We start from the raw sequence: 17,393 nt of genomic DNA, 5'->3' as shown, positions 1-17,393 counted from the left end.
CTGTGTTTCTTATGGAGAAAATACTGACCAGGCCTCCCCCCGTCGCCACCATGTCGCAATAACAGGTGGCCGTCTCCCGTGGGGACCGGGCGATCTCCTGACTGAGCCTGTCACAGACAGAAGACAGAGCTGCCCCAGCGGTCCAATGGAGTACAGCCGCGGTGGCCGCTCGGGCTGCTCTGTTTCTATCTGAGTGAAAGGCGGATGTGATGACGTCCTCGTCAGTCACCAGGAACAGGTCAGGCTGCATTTCATGGGCACAGGTATGGCTGCATTTCATGGGCACAGGTATAGCTGCATTCCATGGGCACAGGTATAGCTGCATTCCATGGGCACAGGTATGGCTGCATTCCGTGGGCACAGGTATGGCTGCATTTCATAGGCACAGGTCAGGATGTATGTTCATGAGAACAGGTCAGGCTGAATTTCACGGGCACTGGTAAGGCTGCATTTCATGGGCACTGGTAAGGCTGCATTTAATTGGCACTGGTCAGGTTGCATTTAAATAACACTATTCAGGCTGCATTTCATGGGCACTGGTAAATATTTTAGTACAGCAAATTCTCCTGCGCTCTGGTTTCTTGGTCTTTAAATGTGATATAAACAGTTTGAAATGGTGTAGTCACTACGTCTTGCAGCCCTCCTTTAGAACATTGGGTGTTCAAATAGACCATAGCCCTCTTTGGCTCTGAAGAAAGGGGGTCACTCCCGAAACGCGTTAGCCATTTCCGTAGAGGTACTCATCAAATTCCTCGGACATCTGGTCTGGAGTCGCCAAACGTTTGGTGCGATGGATTTATTTGTATTGATTTTGCCTGTGATCAATACTCGTTTGTGAGTAGCCATTTTGCTATTTGATTCAATTTTAAATAAAGCTGTTTTATGGTAATGCACTAGGTCAGTGCGCCTTCCCCTTCTTTGTAGTCTTTCTAAATATTTTAGTACACCATTTGGTTCAGAATTTTTTTTCTTGTTTTCATCCACTAAAACCTAGGCACGTCTTACGGTCAGTTGCGACCATATGGAGCGAAAAATACAGTAAACTAAAAAATACTATCTCAATGGTATACTGCAGCCAAATTACACATAATGTTCCCTGAAAATTCACTACTCTGCTGGAGAGCATGTGGTAAGATAGTGATGCATGCTTCTATATAGTGGGACTGCTCAATTATCCAATTCTTTTAGATGCAAGGGTCCAAATTGACCAAAACAATTCACCCCCCACCCTTTGATTACTATTAAGTCCCTCATTCCATAGTTTAGGAAAAAGACAAATACCCCATATATATAGTTATGGTTCCAAACATTAGACTTTTATTCATTCATTATTCATTACTTTTCTTATGGAAGAACTCACCCACTTGACTTGCGACTCTCATGAGTGCTTTTGTAAGGCATAGGCCTACAGGATTGCCTTTAAAACTATCCCTTCTTACCTGGAAATTATGTAAAATATATAGTAAACAACTAAGAACTTCCGATTTTTAACTAGAAATGTATGAGTTGGTCTTCTTCTGCAGTGAGGAGCAAGTCTCACAACATCCCCCCATTCTCTTCTGTTTTTACCCTTCTATTCTCATTCATTTCTTTCTAGGGACCAACCTTCAGAAAAGTTTGGTAAAGGCTTTACTGAATTCCTACCAGTCTCTTCAGTGAAATCAATAAAAGGTAGTCTCATCCAAAAATGCATTACAATGTATCTTATTGTATCTTCATTTATTTTATGTTTTTTTTATTTGTGTTTATTCATCTTCAGAAGCAATCCAGTATAAAATCACTCCAATAAGCAGTGTTATACTCAAAACCAGTGCTCACATATACAACCGTGGCCAAAAGTTTGGGGAATTACACAATATAAATTTTCACAGTCTGCTGCTTTTGTCAGCTGTTACTATGGTATACTGAAGTTTAATTACAAGCATTTCATAAGTGTTAAAGGCTTTTATTTAAAAATACATTGAGTTTATGCAAAGAGTCAATATTTGCAGTGTTACGACCCTTCTTTTTCAAGACCTCTGCAATTTGCCCTGGCATGCTTTCAATCAACTTCTGGGCCACATCCTGACTGATGGCAGCCCATTCTTGCATAATCAATGCTTAGAGTATGTCAGAATTTGTAGGCTTTTTTTGTATACCTGCCTCTTAAGGATTGACTACAATTTCTCAATGGGATTAGAGTCTGGGGGAGTTTCCTGGCCATGGATCCAAAATTATGATGTTTTGTTTCCCAAGCAACTTAGTTATCACTTTTGCCCAAACTACATAGTTAGTCAGGTCAGAAACTGTTCTTAGATGGTTGGGAGAAGTTGGTCTAGCACAGTGTTTCTCAAATCCAGTCTTCAGGCCCCCCCAACAGGTCATGTTTTCAGGATTTCCCTCAGATGAAACGGCTGTGGTAATTGCTAAGGCAGTGAAACTGATCAAATCACCTGTGAAAAATAATGAAAACCTGAAAACATGACCTGTTGGGGGGGCCTGAGGACTGGATTTGAGAAACACTGGTCTAGCAGGATGTGTTTTTACCATTTGTTATCCATAGCTGTGTTCATAGGAAAAATTGTGTATTAGAAGCAACCCTACACATTAATGGTCTCAGGATGCTTTACTGTTGGCATGACACAGGATTGATGGTAGTGCTCACCTTCTTCAGACAAGGTTTTTTTCTGAATGCCCCAAACAATTAGAAAGGGGATTCATCAGAGAAAATTACTTTATCCTAGTCCTCACAGTCCAATCCCTGTACCTTGTGCAGAATATTATTCTGTCCCTGAGGTTTTTCCTGGCTTCTTTGTTGCCCTTCTTGACACATACGCCATCCTCCAAATATCTTTGCCTCACTGTGCATGTAGATGCACTCACACCTGTCTGTTGCCATTCCTGAGCAAGCTCTGCACTGGTGGTGCCCCGATTCCGTAGCTGAATCAACTGTAGGAGTTGGTCCTGGAGCTTGCTGGACTTTCTTGGGCATCCTGAGGCCTTCTTCACAAATGCAGTGAAATTTATTTTTATGGAATTATGTTCATTTTCATGGCAAAGAGGGACTTTGCAATTAATTGCAATTCATTCGATCACTCTTCATAACACTCTGGAGTATATGCAAATTGCCATCATAAAAACTGATGCAGCAGACATTGTGAAAATTAATATTTGGGTCATTCTCAAAACTCTTGGCCGTGGCTGTACACTCGCCAAAGTTATATCACTCAAGTTTTCAGGTCGAAAGTGCTTATGTTGAATAAAGCATTACACTGAAGATTTATCAAGCTAAGCACTTTTGACCTGACAACCTAATAGGGTAATTTACCACCATAAGCAACTAAGTTCTGCTGGCCATAAAATAATTTTTGGGCAAGTTCTTCAGTGTTCTCCGGAGATAAAAGTGGTACCTGAGTGCCTACAGTGCACCAAGAGGTACAGAGTCATAGAATGCCAACATTAATGTGTCTGTAGAGAAACCAGAAGCTCCTTATCTATCCACCATCTGCTGTCAACACTCAATTTTTAGGCAAGCTGGAAATGCCTGATTTATCATGTGTTTTTTAACCTCCTTAGCGGTAATCCCGAGTCTGGCTCGGGTTGGAATTTTAATTACAATAGCGGTAACCCCGAGCCAGACTCGGGCTTGCATCGCTCGATGCAGGGGAGGACACAGGTAACGTTACCTTGTCCCCTGGATCCAGCGATGTCCCCCGCGCTGTGTGATCGAGCCGTCCTGCGCTCGATTCACAGTGCCGAATGCCGCCGAGCTCCGTTCCCTGCGACGTTACGACGCACGGGAGCGGAGAACGGCGGCAAATTCAAAAATGTAAAAAGACACAAAACACACACAGCACTGTAATCTTACAGATTACAGTGCTGTAGTAAAAAATACACACCCCCTTTGTCCCTAGTGGTTTGTGCAATGCCCTGCATGCACTTTTATATTATAAATACTGTTTTTTACTGCTTGGAATTTGGAGATTGTCCATAGCAACCAAAACATGTCCCTTTTTCATTTTTTTTTGGATTTGATTACATTATTGAATAATTTTTATTATTCTTTATTATATTATAAACTTTATCATACCCGGGATGTCCGCTAGACTCTGGTTTGAAGAGATTTCAGAGCGTTATTCCTAAGAATTACAGGACTACAAAATAAAAGCCAGATTTCCATGCAAAATAATTGTACCGCTTTCAGCACCTTATTCCAGACTGAATCATACCGCCAGGGAGGTTAAACTGATGCCAATTGTCATTTAGTAATATAAGATGTTTTATTCCTCTCTGATAACTTTGTGCTCATGACCTTCTTTATTGCTTCTTTGACATCTTTGTTTCGCAGGCAATAAATAATAGGATTTAGTAGTGGGGTTACCACTGTATTAAAAACACCCAAGACCTTATTTACATCCATTGGATAGGACACACTAGGTCGGACATAAATAAATATGACTGTTCCATAAAGAATAATTACAACAGTGAAGTGTGAGGCACACGTTGAAAAAGCTTTTTTTCTACCTTTGGTGGATGGAATTTTTATTATTGAAGATACGATCAGCACATAGGATACAACAGTAAGCAGCAGTGAAGTGAGAATTATAGCGCAGGCAAAAAAGAAAACCACAATTTCTGCTAGAAAAGGGTTTTGGCATGATAGCTTCAGAACAGGGGGGATGTCACAAAAGAAATGGTTAATAACTGTAGGTGCGCAAAATGTCAAGTGAGATATTAAAAGAACAAGGAAGAACACAGAGATGAAAGCTACTGACCAACATGTTATAGTAGCTTGAAGACATACTTGACCATTCATAATGGATGGATAACGCAGTGGGTTACAGATAGCTAGGTAGCGATCAAAGGCCATTACTCCCAGAATAAAAAACTCTGTAGAACCCAAAGAGAAGTAAAAATACATTTGTGTGAAACAGGCAGGAAATGAAATGTATTTCCAGCCAACCAGATTCATCAAGAGCTCAGGGGCAATGGATGATGTATACCATATCTCTAAAAAAGAGAGCTGGCTAAGCAGGAAATACATAGGAGTGTGAAGTCTTGTGTCCATGCGAACCAAACAAATGATGGCAACATTGGCAGTTAAAGTCAATAGGTAAATGGCTAAGAAAACCACAAAGAGAAATAGCTGCAACTCTACAGAGATAGTGAACCCAACTAATAAGAAGTGTCCTGCATTGCTTTGATTTTCCATTATAATCTTCTCCCTGTGAGCATAACAGAGTAAACATGGATCATATTTTAAGAGGAATATATTATTTCTACAGCAAAAATAGTACTTGAAACCTGAAAACTTCAGAGGCAGATAACATCAGGACACACCCAATCTTATATGATAAGGCAGGTAGTTAAATACAGTTTAGAGCCACCAATCAGGGTGAAATTTTACTACAGTTTACCTCAATAGGGTTGTTTGCTGATTGGCTGAAAGGACAGGCAATTCTATTGGACACCTAGGAGGAGGAGGGAGGAGATGCATGGCGGAAGCGCTGTGATGCAGAGGAGGAGACACGATGGAAGCCACCGCCTGTAGGAGCACTGCCCACCCGCAACCTAGATGGGGTAAGTGCATGGCTGGTTGTCCGACTGGCCGTGAGAACCCCCGGTGGGGTGCATAGGGGACCCGACTGACCGACAGCGGGGGGGTGCCTCCAGCCAACTGGGGGGGTGGTTGTTTGCCCACCTCCCCCCCAGAAAAATAACACCAGCCGCCACTGTGCTTCACTGACTTCAGTGAAGCCAAAAACTAAATTTATCCTAGCTAAATCAGGGCACCACATTTGCAGTGCTAACAACCCCATTCAACAACTACTTCTCATATAAGTTCATACAAGCCACCAGATAATCTCAGATCTGGAGTCTGCTTCAGGTACTGCATAACCCTTAGCATTGCAGTCCCTATGCCAGAGTCTATTTAAGCATCTGCAGAGTAGTGACATGATGGTAAATAAGTAAATAACTAAGTAGTAACAAGCAATTCTGTAATTTCCCAAGCTTCTGCTGATTTTTACCTTATGTCTGGATACATAATTCTGTAACCCATTTGGGACATACAGTGACTCTCTGTGGCCTCCAAATATACCATTGTGTACACTTTTTATGAACATGTACATATGCTTTATTTCCAAAGATTCTCTGTTTCGATTCCAGGTAAGTGGTTTTGGAACAGTCTGACATAATTGCTTCCCCCCAATATCTATCACATCCATATCAAAAAGCATGCTTATGCCACTGTCACAAAAAATGCAGCTGATCTCTCCACAAAACCATGTTGTTCTGGATTGCATGGTACAGTACTGAAGCATAATACCATATTTCCTCAGAAAAGCTTTTTTGTTTATCTTGTGCCATTATCTGTTCGGAGTATTTTGGGCATTTTGCTGATTTGATTACTTGGGCAAGATATTATTCAGGTTTATCTGAAACATCATCCTTACCATGTGACAAGTAGAGCTCAGTACAATATACAGTACTGTGAGTAGTCAACAATAAATGTGAGAAAAATTCATTTTTTTTCCTAGAGTCTGAGATTTCATTGGATGACATAGATCTGAGTAAATGAATAGCCAAAGTTGTCGGCTCTGTTGGTGCTACATTTGGGAAAATATTTCCTGGTCATTTTTCCCTTTATATAAATGGTACAGATCACTATGTGATTGAATGACTAAATTTTCATGCTGAACTTTAGTAAGTTTCTTTATAGTTTCAGGATTGCTGTGTCCAAGGGGACAGTACCAGGTTGGAATACAGTTCAATTGTTCAAATGATTTTCCCCTTTGCCAGTGTTAGCCACATCACTGCACTTCAGCTGATACAGTTCAGTTGATGTGGCATTTAGTCATTACATTAGAGGTCAATACATTTCCCTGTTTGGTGAGCTTATTCACTGACAATAGGTTACTATCAAGAGTAGGAATATGAAATACATCTATCATGGGTGTCTTCATGCAGACTGTTGAGGAAAGTGTAAATAAGCTTTCCCTATTCCTTATGAGACCATATACTGTCCATTAGTTGTTGTAATTATCTCCATACAAAATATACTGATCGATTTTAATCTAACAGATTACTCCATCAATGTTTTACAGTGCAGCTGGATGAATCTGCTTTGCTGGCTATTATATTCTGACACTGACAGCCAGTGTCAGTGACTGTCAGAATATATGAACAGTGGCTTCCGCAAATTTTGACCAGTTCCTTAGGAACTGGGCAGAATTGATTCAATGTATGACCAGCTTTATATTTGATCCAGCTGAAGGAAGACATTTTAATCATTGTATTTTCATAGTGAAAAATGACAAGGCCCTGACTTTGGAGGGAAAGGAATTTTCAGTATCTTAAGCATCGTCCCTTTACTTATTTTGAGCATTTTTGTTGTTTAAAGCTGGAGTCTAGATATTTATTGCAATGGAACAGCTTGGATGATTGTAAGTATGCCTAAAGCCAGTCGTAGATGGTGCAATTTTCTTTTCTGGAATGACAGCTTGCAGAAAAGAAAATCACTTGGTTCCCCCATCAACTCAGTAAGTCTTGATGGGGAAACTCTCCCAAGGAGCTATAGCCACTGGCGATAATAGCATGAAAAATCAGACAGACCGGTTGTACCCAAGTTTATAGATCAATTAATTTGGGTACAATCAGCCTGCCCATACATGATTTGAATCTCAGCAGGTCCCTGCTGAACTGGGCAAGACAGTGGCGTAACTAGAACCTTCAGGTGCAGGAAACCATGGCGGCCTCCCCCCCCGACCTCCGAACAGGGCTCTTTTCTCCGAGCCCGATGGTGGAACACCAGGGCCCAGTCCCAAGTGGGTGGCCGCATATAAAGGAATCGATTTAAAAAACATCAATTACAGCCACTGTGCCCATCAAACGCCACCACTGTACCCTCAAATGTCACTACTGTGCCCATCAAACTCTGCCGCTGTGCCATCAAGCTCTGCTGCTGTGCCCATCAAATGCCACCGCTGTGCCCATCAAATGCTGCCAGTGTACCCATCAAATGCTGCCACTGTGCCCATCAAATGCTGCTACTGTGCACACCAAATGCTGTTGGTGTGCACATCAAATGCTGCCACTGTGAATTCCCACTCGCTGTCTGCCCGCCACTTACCCTGTCTTGGTGGGACAGTGGGTAACGGCCATGAGCGGGGTCCTCCATGCATCTCCTGCCATCCTCATCTCCCGTCCTCTCCTCCTGATGGGCGTCCAATAGCTGTGTCTATCGTTTCAGCCAATCGGCTGATGGGTAACAGACCTGCACACCTGATTGGTGGAGAGGCGGTTCAGTGTTAGGAAAGTGAATATTAATTCACTTTTCTAACACACCTGGGTAGACTGTGATTGTCAAGCATGGCGCTCGCATTTCACCTATTTTGAAGCCTATTAGAGCCCATGGCTCTAATCGGGTGCTGCAAAACACCCCCCGCCACTGTAATTCAGCCACCCAGCACCCCAAAAGGGACCAGACATCTAAATATGGGGGTGGCAGCGGTGGCCAGTGATAGATTCATGCTATGCTATGCATGAATCTATCCATTGGTCATAGAGGAGGTGGAACCTGTGCACCCTTTTGGATGCACCGCCACTGATAAACACATGCACATTCACATACATACATACATGCACACTCACATACATGCACACACACATGCATACATATACATACATATATGAACACACACACACATACATGCATGCTCTCACACACACACATACAAGCATGCTCACACACACACATACAAGCATGCTCACACACACACACGCACATACAAGCATGCTCACACACACACACACACATACAAGCATGCTCACACACACTCACACACATACAAGCATGCTCACACGCACACATACAAGCATGCTCACACACACACACAAGCATGCTCACACACACATACATGCATGCTCACACACATACATACATGCATGCTCACACACATACAAGCATGCTCACACACACACATACATGCATACTCACACACACGCACATACAAGCATGCTCACACACACGCACATACAAGCATGCTCACACACACACATACATGCATGCTCACACACACACACACATACAAGCATGCTCACACACACGCACATACAAGCATGCTCACACACAAGCACACACATACATGCATGCTCTCACACACACACACATACAAGCATGCTCACACACACACACACACACACACAAGCATGCTCACACACACACGCACACACAAGCATGCTCATACATACGCACATACAAGCATGCTCACACACACATATAAGCATGCTCACACACACATACAAGCATACTCACACACACATACAAGCATGCTCTTTCACACACACAAGCATGCTCACACACACACATACATGCATGCTCACACACACACACACATACAAACACAAATACAGTAGCTAGTCTTATAAAAAAAAAAAACGGCAGACATTTACCTTGGCTCTTCCTGCCGGGTACTGCACTGTAGGGGGAGACAAAGAGCACACACTGTGCTTTCACTAAAGGCTAATGTAAGGAGCTCCCTGCATAATGCCGATTTCAGTTCGGCTGATGATCAGGGAGCTCCTCTCAGCCTCCCCTCCTATGGAAGAGTACAGGGGGCCCTCAAGGGCCCCCTGCAGCAAGGGGCCCGGTCGCCATGGCGATCTTGGTGACCCCTATAATTCCGCCACTGGGCCAAGATTCAAACCGTCTATGGCCAGCTTTACTCATACCTAAGGGACTGCTGTGCAAAGTGACTGTAATAGTCACAGCTAGACCAAGCTGGACCAATGTAACTTTGCAATAAAGATCATACCTAGACATTGGCCTTAACTTATCTAATTTTGTAAATCAACATAGGTTCTCAAATTCTACAGTTTGCATTTAAAGGCTAAAGTTAATCTTTTCCAAATATACAGTCAAAGGACATCCATAGGTATTAAAAAAGTGCAGCTTTGTAGACATGTATCTTACCGGTTTTAAGATGCTGCTTGACACATGACTACCCTTCTAGTTTTTATTGGAAAACAACAAGAACATGAAGATTGGAGAGTATATCATAATCCTATACTTCCAAAAGAGAAAACATTACAACAACAAGCACTAGACTCTGTGCCACTATCACCTAATAATAATCATAGTATGATATACATTGTATGAGGATACTGCTGTTGTAACTATGTCTGTGTAAAACAGCATGATAAAAGGGAGCATTAATACATTCCTGACATGTCACAAAATACAGCAAAAATATAACTAAAAGAGAACCATGAGATCATACCTACCTAGGCAGATGCATCATCAGTCCAATGTTGCATCTGTGCCCTGCCGGCTCTAAGATTGAGAAACAAGAGATCAAACAAAGCAGATTGCTTGGTTCTCAGTGCTCCGTCAATGCTCTGCCCCTCCAGTGCTCACTAGAGAGCTGTGCGGTGGAGGGGGCAAGAGCGGCCGGCTCAGGCACTCAGCGGAGTTGTGTTGTGGGCAGATCCGAACCATATGGTCGCAATCTTTTCTGAGCCTGGACTGGCTGAAACATCAATCGACAGCGGGCTTCATTCCACTATCTGCTGAAAACGGGTCACAGGAGTGCAGAACAAACTGCACTTCTGTGATCCACAGGAGAAGTACAGCCAAATAAGCTTTGATAGTACTTCTGCTTTAAGAAAAAAATCCTCAGTCTCCTTCCCCAGTGATCAGACTGCACATTGTAGTTTTGTAAAAAGTCATAATGTGAGAGAGCTGATCTGTGTCAGACATTTGTAAACACAGACAAAAACTGCAAAGGCATCAGATTTTACAGGATTTTGTCATCTCAGATGAAGAAGTAGCTGCTAACCCTGGATGATGCCCGAACAAAGATGGCACCATCCTTCTCAAGAGAAAAGCAGAGGAAGGCCTTATCACATAAAATAGGCCTTAGGACTATGTACCATGGTGTGAAAGGCATTATGTATTGTATTATGTGCTGCAAATCATGATAAAACCTCTAACTTATTTAAGCTGGGAGTGTGCTTTATGAAACTGCAAATTGCAGTGCTGTAAAAAGTAGATGCTAGCAGGAGCCCCTGGTGCCAGCAGATTTTTCAATATGAAACTCAAAATAAATATTCGTTTTTGTTCCCTAATAGCTGAGAGGTCTTTATATTCAAAATATAATATTTTTGTTCTAATTTCTGAAACTGGACGGCCTGCCAATAACTTTGTATACACATGTTCCACACCAATCAATATTTTTTTGCCTGCGCATTATAAATGTACTTGCCTGCCGCACTGCTTACTGCCAAAATAGGAAGGAAGGGGGATAAATGATTACCGTACTACTTATAAAAATATTTAATTCAAAATCACATACCATAATGCATTTAAAAACTCTACAAAAATAGTATTTGTTACAAAGCAAATAGCAAAATAAAGTTAAATTGTCCTTTACATAAAGGCGCAACATCCTTGGGCCTGTAATATTATTTTTCAATAAATAAAAGCATAAAAAACAGTGCTCTAGGTTATTTCAGCAACAAGATACCCCTAATTAAATGGACATCAAAATAGAGCACAGCATAGTAATGTATAATTACATACTATGAAGCATTTGAAATTCTGCCAAAAAAATCATCTTTTTTTTAAATCCATAAAGCAAAGCAAAAAAAATGCTTAATTGAAATTCTCCCTAAAGACCTAAAGAAGTCATGGTTCTAAAGGGATTAAATGTACATTTGCCTAAAGGATTAGTTTGCACTACATGATAAAAGTGAAAGTAATTAAGCCCAACATAAAAAAAAATGTGGATAGTGTGAGAGGTTTAGAGCCTCTGATTTTGTTGCCCTCTGTGTCCTCATTGAGATGATTTCCCCCACTTCCTGTCAGCACAATGTGAAAGAGCCTAAAGGGGGAAATTCTTTCTAATGGTGGAGGATGACAGAAATACAAACCTGACAATATTTGTAACTTTTCCCTACTATGCATACAAATTTTTAAAAATGACTGTAGTTAGGCTTTAATCGTTGTGCTTTAATGATCATCTGGTACAATATTTGAAAGGTGAACACTTTTCTCATTCACTTTTTTCTCCAACCTGTATTTTAGCAGTCTCTGCTATGGTAAGGTGTTACAGGATTCCACATTATGAGTTAGTGATGCTTTAGGTCTGTGTTGGCTAAGAAGCGCTGACTGTGAGAAGGATACAGTTATATAAGGATTAAATAATGACTTCTGAGACCATAAATACATCTGAGAGCAGATAAACAAACACAAAGTTATGTATTAATCTGCTGTGAAATCATATGTATATTCATGTTTATTTTTGATATTTTAAAGGAGTTAATAGTAAGTAACCCATATGTATTGTTATTGTGGATCTTCAAAAAATTAACTCTTTGCTACAGCAGCTGCAGTGAACTTGTTTTAAGTGAATCAGCGGTTTCTCTCAGAATTTATCTGGACTGTCCAATCACTTCAGCAAAGTACAAGTACAGGCACACCTCTTTCACTTCATTCAACAGGCTCACACCTCGCCAATGAGATCAAAGTGACAATAAACTCTGGTTAAAAAAAATAAAAAGTATTGTGTAATCTTAACTGAAGAATGTACTTTTGCTCCCAGCCTCCTCTAAATCTCCAAATGTCATATTGTATTTGCTATTCTTGGTAGCAAGGGCAGTTAGTTAGTCTGCTTTTAGATGGCTCTTTCTCAAAATGGTGTGGTAAAGGGAATTATGTAATCGGGTGTTAGGCCCCTTTAAGAGTATTGAACACTAGAAGGCACTCCAAGATTACCCCATAAATCACCTAGAGAGATTAAATAATAAGGATAAGCGTGGCTGCTTTAAACGGTGGGAGTATATCGGTAAATATACATGAAAAAAAACACATCCGCTTTTTGTCCAGACCACATATTGGAGCCCGCAAGGGCACTGGATCACATAAAAAAACCTCCTCTGTGGAACATGTAATGAATGGTTAAATTTCGTGTTCTCTTAGGGTACTGGTTGAAGAAAACCTATGAGTACGTCTCTGGGTGCAACCATTAAGGGAGCACACACGACACCTCCTGTATTGAAAAAATCCAGTCAGATTTTCAAAAAAGGGCCTTGCTGGTAGGGTGGCATTTTTATGGGAATAGATAAGTATCGCCCATTATGGAGAGGTAGTTCTCTGGTCAGGAGTATTTCAAGACTTGAAATGTCTTGGATTCATAAAATCAAACGTTACACCCCATTCGGGTTGAGTGTGGATGTGGACTTGAATGGCTTTATAGACAATTCTTAAGCTTGATTTTATCCTATGCCTTATTTGTTTTTTTTACTTTACTGGTGTAAACTCGCTGTGAGAAATTTTCAATCTTTTTTTATTTGTTTAGCAAAAAATAAAAAACCCAGTGGAGATCAAATACCACCAAAATAAAGCTCTATTTGTGGGAAAAATAATTCTAAGTTTCATATGGGTACAGTGTTGCATGACCATGCAATTGTGATTCAAAATGTAACAGTGCTGAAAGTTGAAAATTGGGCTGGGCGGGAAAGGGTAAAAGTTCCCTGTATTGAAGTGGTTAAAAGGAGGGATCAGTCATACCAGAACACAGCGAACAGGCAAAAAAATTGTTTGAACATGTGAACATCATTAAAGTCTATGGGACATAAATGTGAAAAATCAAAAGTGTTAATTTTAAAGCTTTTTATGCAAGTTATTGCCATGAAAATTGTTTTGGGACCTGGGTACCACCCCAGGGGACATGTATCAATGCAAAAAAAACGTTTTAAAAACTGACGTTTTTTAAGGAGCAGTGATTTTAACAATGCTTAAAAGGAAACAATAAAAATGAACTATTCCTTGAAATATCATGCCGAGGAGGTCCCCTTAGTCTGCCTGTAAAGTGGCGCATCTTTCTGATTTATTTTACTGTGACACAGCAAAATTGCATTTCTAAAGGAAAAATGTAATTTAAAATGCTTGCAGCGGTAATGTATTGCCATAGCCCGGCAATATAGATAAAAATGTATGAAAAAATTGGCATGGGTTTCCCCCCAGTCCATTACCAGGCCCTTATCCGAGCAAGTAGCCTGACAGGACAGGAAAGGGGGGGAGAGCGAGAGCCCCCCTCCTGAACCAGGCCAGGCAGCTTTCCCTCAGCATGGGGAGGGTGCTTTTGGATCCCCCCAAAGCACCTTGTCCCCATGTAGATGGGGACAAGATCTTTGTCTCCACAGCCCTGGTCATTTGTTGTGGGGGTCTGCGGACGAGGGCTAATCAGAATTTGGAAGCCCCCTTTAACAAGGTGGACCCCAGATCCCCCCCCCCCCCGATGTGAATGGGTATGGGTTGCATTGTACCCTTACCCATTTACCAAAAAAGGTGTCAAAAAGTAAAAACCACAAGACAGTTTTTTGACAAATCCTTTACTAAAAAGAAAAAAAAAAGTGTCCCGCTATTTACATCCATCGTCAATCATGGCAGCCGACGGACCCGAAAAACTGGAAAAAAAAGAAAATACTCTGTCTCAATTGAAGGCATCCTGCCAACTGCTGTCTTTTTGCTGTGACAGCTGTTATATATAGGCAAGGGCAGGGCCACCCGCTAATCTAACTGGATGAACCCATCCCCCTCTGACTGAACATGATGTCAGAAGGGGTGGGGTCACTCGTTATGTCACTGGGTGGCCCCGCCCTTGCCTATATATAACAGCTGACACAGCCAAGAGTGGGAAGTCAGTGGGACACTTCCCATCGAGGCAAAGTTTTTTTGTGGGGGGGTTTTGGGTATGTTGGGTTAAGCCACCTGCTCGCAGACCCCCTCCCAGGGTTTTGGGGAAGAGGCCCAGGGTTGTGGGGACATGCACTCTCCCCATATTGAGGGCAAGTGGCAAGGGGGGTGCTCGCTCATCCCACCACCCTATCTTGGCCTGCCAGGTTGCTTGTTTGGATAAGGGTCTGGAATGGATTTTGGGGGGACCCCATGCCATTTTTTTTATTTTGGAGTGGAGTTTCCCTTAAAATCTATGTTAGACCCAAAGGGCCTGGTATGGACTGGAGGGAGAAACCATTACTTTTTTTTTTCTTAATTCCGTCATAGGGTTCCCCTTATTCACTTCAATACACTATATCATATACTGTACACTGAAAAAATTTTAATTACATGCCCCAGTCAAACAGGTGCAGAAAAATTGGGCATTGGGTGCTGGTGGTGCCACAACACTGTAACTGCTCACAGTTACTCTTGTTGGGTGAAAAAAAATACTCTGTTGTTAAATATTATTTAAAAAATGTTAATTACATGCCCCAGTTAAACAGGTGTAGAAAAATTGGGGCTTGGGTGTTGGTGGTGCCAGAAAACTGTAAACCCTCACAATAACTCTTGTTGGGTACAGGAATGAGCCCTGCTGGTAAATATTATTTTAAAAATTGTAATTACATGCCCCTGTTAAACAGGGGCAGAAAAATTGGGCCTTGGGTGTTGGTGCTGCCCTAAATCAAAAATATTGTTGGAAGCAAGCATCGTCAAGATTCAGGCATAGGATAGGCAGCATAGGCAGTCTTTAATGGATCCCCGATCCATAGCAAATTCAATCAGTTACATCAGCATTAGGGGCTTGATAGCTGCTAATCCAGGACTGATTCCTTTTTTATAAATGTGAGCCTATCAAGGGAGTCATTGGACAGGCGCATTCCTTGATCTGTTACAAACCCTCCAATAGCACTGAATGTGCATTCAGAAAGCATGCGGTTGCCCCTAGATATTCCTGCACCATATAATGCAGACACTGGCGATGGTTGCTTGAACCTATTAGACCTTAGCACTGAGGACTGAAAAATTGTTTAAAGACATCGGTCAGTCGGCCCCCTTTTCCACTGCTCTTCCTCTGACTGAAATCAGCCTCAGAAACACGTTCTGTTACCACTAAATGGTAACCTCCCAGGGTCTGAAAAAGTGTTACACAAACTTTTCTTCAAGACCTCTTGAAGATTAGTGATGGACGAGCTTCCGTCGGGACGTTTTGCAAATGCGGGCGATAGTTCGCGAACTGTAACGCTCGCGGCGGGCCCCATTGACTTCAATGGGAGGCGAACTTTGCATACCTACAGGTCAAATTTGCAGCCACAAAATAATTACTAGCTGTGCAAACATAGTCCCACCACATGGCCAATGACATAACACATGTATGAGGTGAATCTGGGATCGACAACTACAAGCATTCTTTTTTTATATGTGAAATTGTGACAATTCAGGACTGTGGAGGCATGAAGGCAATGGAGGAGAGGGAAGGTCAGGGTAGGCAAACAAGAGGGTGCAGGAGATGATCACCAGCAGCGTGACATACAGCAATGACACCTGCACCGTGATAGAGTGATCTGACACCAGCCCCGTGATAGAGAGCACTGACATCAGCAGCGTGACATACAGAAATGACACCTGCACCGTAATAGAGTGATCTGACACCAGCACCGTGATAGAGAGCACTGACATCAGCAGCGTGACATAAAGCACTCACACCAGCACCGTGATATACAGCACTGACACCAGCACCGTGATAGAGAGCACTGACATCAGCAGCGTGACATAAAGCAATGACACCTGCACCGTGATAGAGTCATCTGACACCAGCGCCGTGATAGAGAACACTGACATCAGCAGCGTGACATACAGCAATGACACCTGCACCGTGATAGAGTGATCTGACACCAGCACCGTGATAGAGAGCACTGACATCAGCAGCGTGACATAAAGCACGGACACCAGCACCGTGATATACAGCACTGACACCAGCACCGTGATATACAGCACTGACATCAGCAGCATGACATACAGCAATGACACCTGCACCGTGATAGAGTGATCTGACACTAGCACCGTGATAGAGAGCACTGACATCAGCAGCGTGACATAAAGCACTCACACCAGCACCGTGATATACAGCACTGACACCAGCACCGTGATAGAGAGCACTGACATCAGCAGCGTGACATACAGCAATGACACCTGCACCATGATAGAGTGATCTGACACCAGCACCGTGATAGAGAGTACTGACATCAGCAGCGTGACATAAAGCACTGACACCAGCACCGTGATATACAGCACTGACACCAGCACCGTGATATACAGCACTGACACCTGCACCGTAATCAGCCCCAGGAGGAAGTCAGCATATCACAGGGATGGTGGGAGCTACTCATAAAGAGCATAGCACAGGGATGGTGGGAGCCCCTCATAATATGCACAGCAGAGGTACAGCCCCAGGAGGAAGTCAGCACAGCACAGGGATGGTGGGAGCCCCTCATAATAAGCAGCCCCAGGAGGATGTCAGCATAGCACAGGGATGGTGGGAGCCCCTCATAATAAGCAGCCCCAGGAGGAAGTCAGCACAGCACAGGGATGGTGGGAGCCCCTCATAATGAGCATAGCACAGGGATGGTGGGAG

General features: G+C 42.4%; 1 protein-coding gene across 1 annotated transcript; it reads right to left on the bottom strand.

Moving 5' to 3' along the window:
* Nucleotides 1-4,227: 4,227 nt before the first annotated feature.
* LOC143939925 (olfactory receptor 11L1-like) lies at nt 4,228-12,155 on the bottom strand. The gene is made up of 2 exons (XM_077461016.1): nt 12,054-12,155; nt 4,228-5,204 (listed from the first exon to the last, which is right to left on the bottom strand). The coding sequence occupies exon 2, from the start codon at nt 5,189-5,191 to the stop codon at nt 4,238-4,240; it is 954 nt and encodes a 317-aa protein (XP_077317142.1). The 5' UTR covers nt 5,192-5,204; nt 12,054-12,155; the 3' UTR covers nt 4,228-4,237.
* Between the last annotated feature and the right edge of the window lie 5,238 nt (nt 12,156-17,393).

This window comes from Lithobates pipiens, unplaced genomic scaffold (genome assembly GCF_037356315.1).
Source record: "Lithobates pipiens isolate NorthernLeopardFrog02 unplaced genomic scaffold, aLitPip1_a1.2 Scaffold_3, whole genome shotgun sequence".
Lineage (NCBI taxonomy): Eukaryota > Metazoa > Chordata > Amphibia > Anura > Ranidae > Lithobates > Lithobates pipiens.
This window is presented reverse-complemented; position numbering and strand designations above follow the sequence as displayed.

Bases quoted from the DNA above. Each gene is read 5' to 3' on its own strand.
- LOC143939925 (XM_077461016.1), bottom strand. From the start codon at position 5,191: ATGGAAAATCAAAGCAATGCAGGACACTTCTTATTAGTTGGGTTCACT.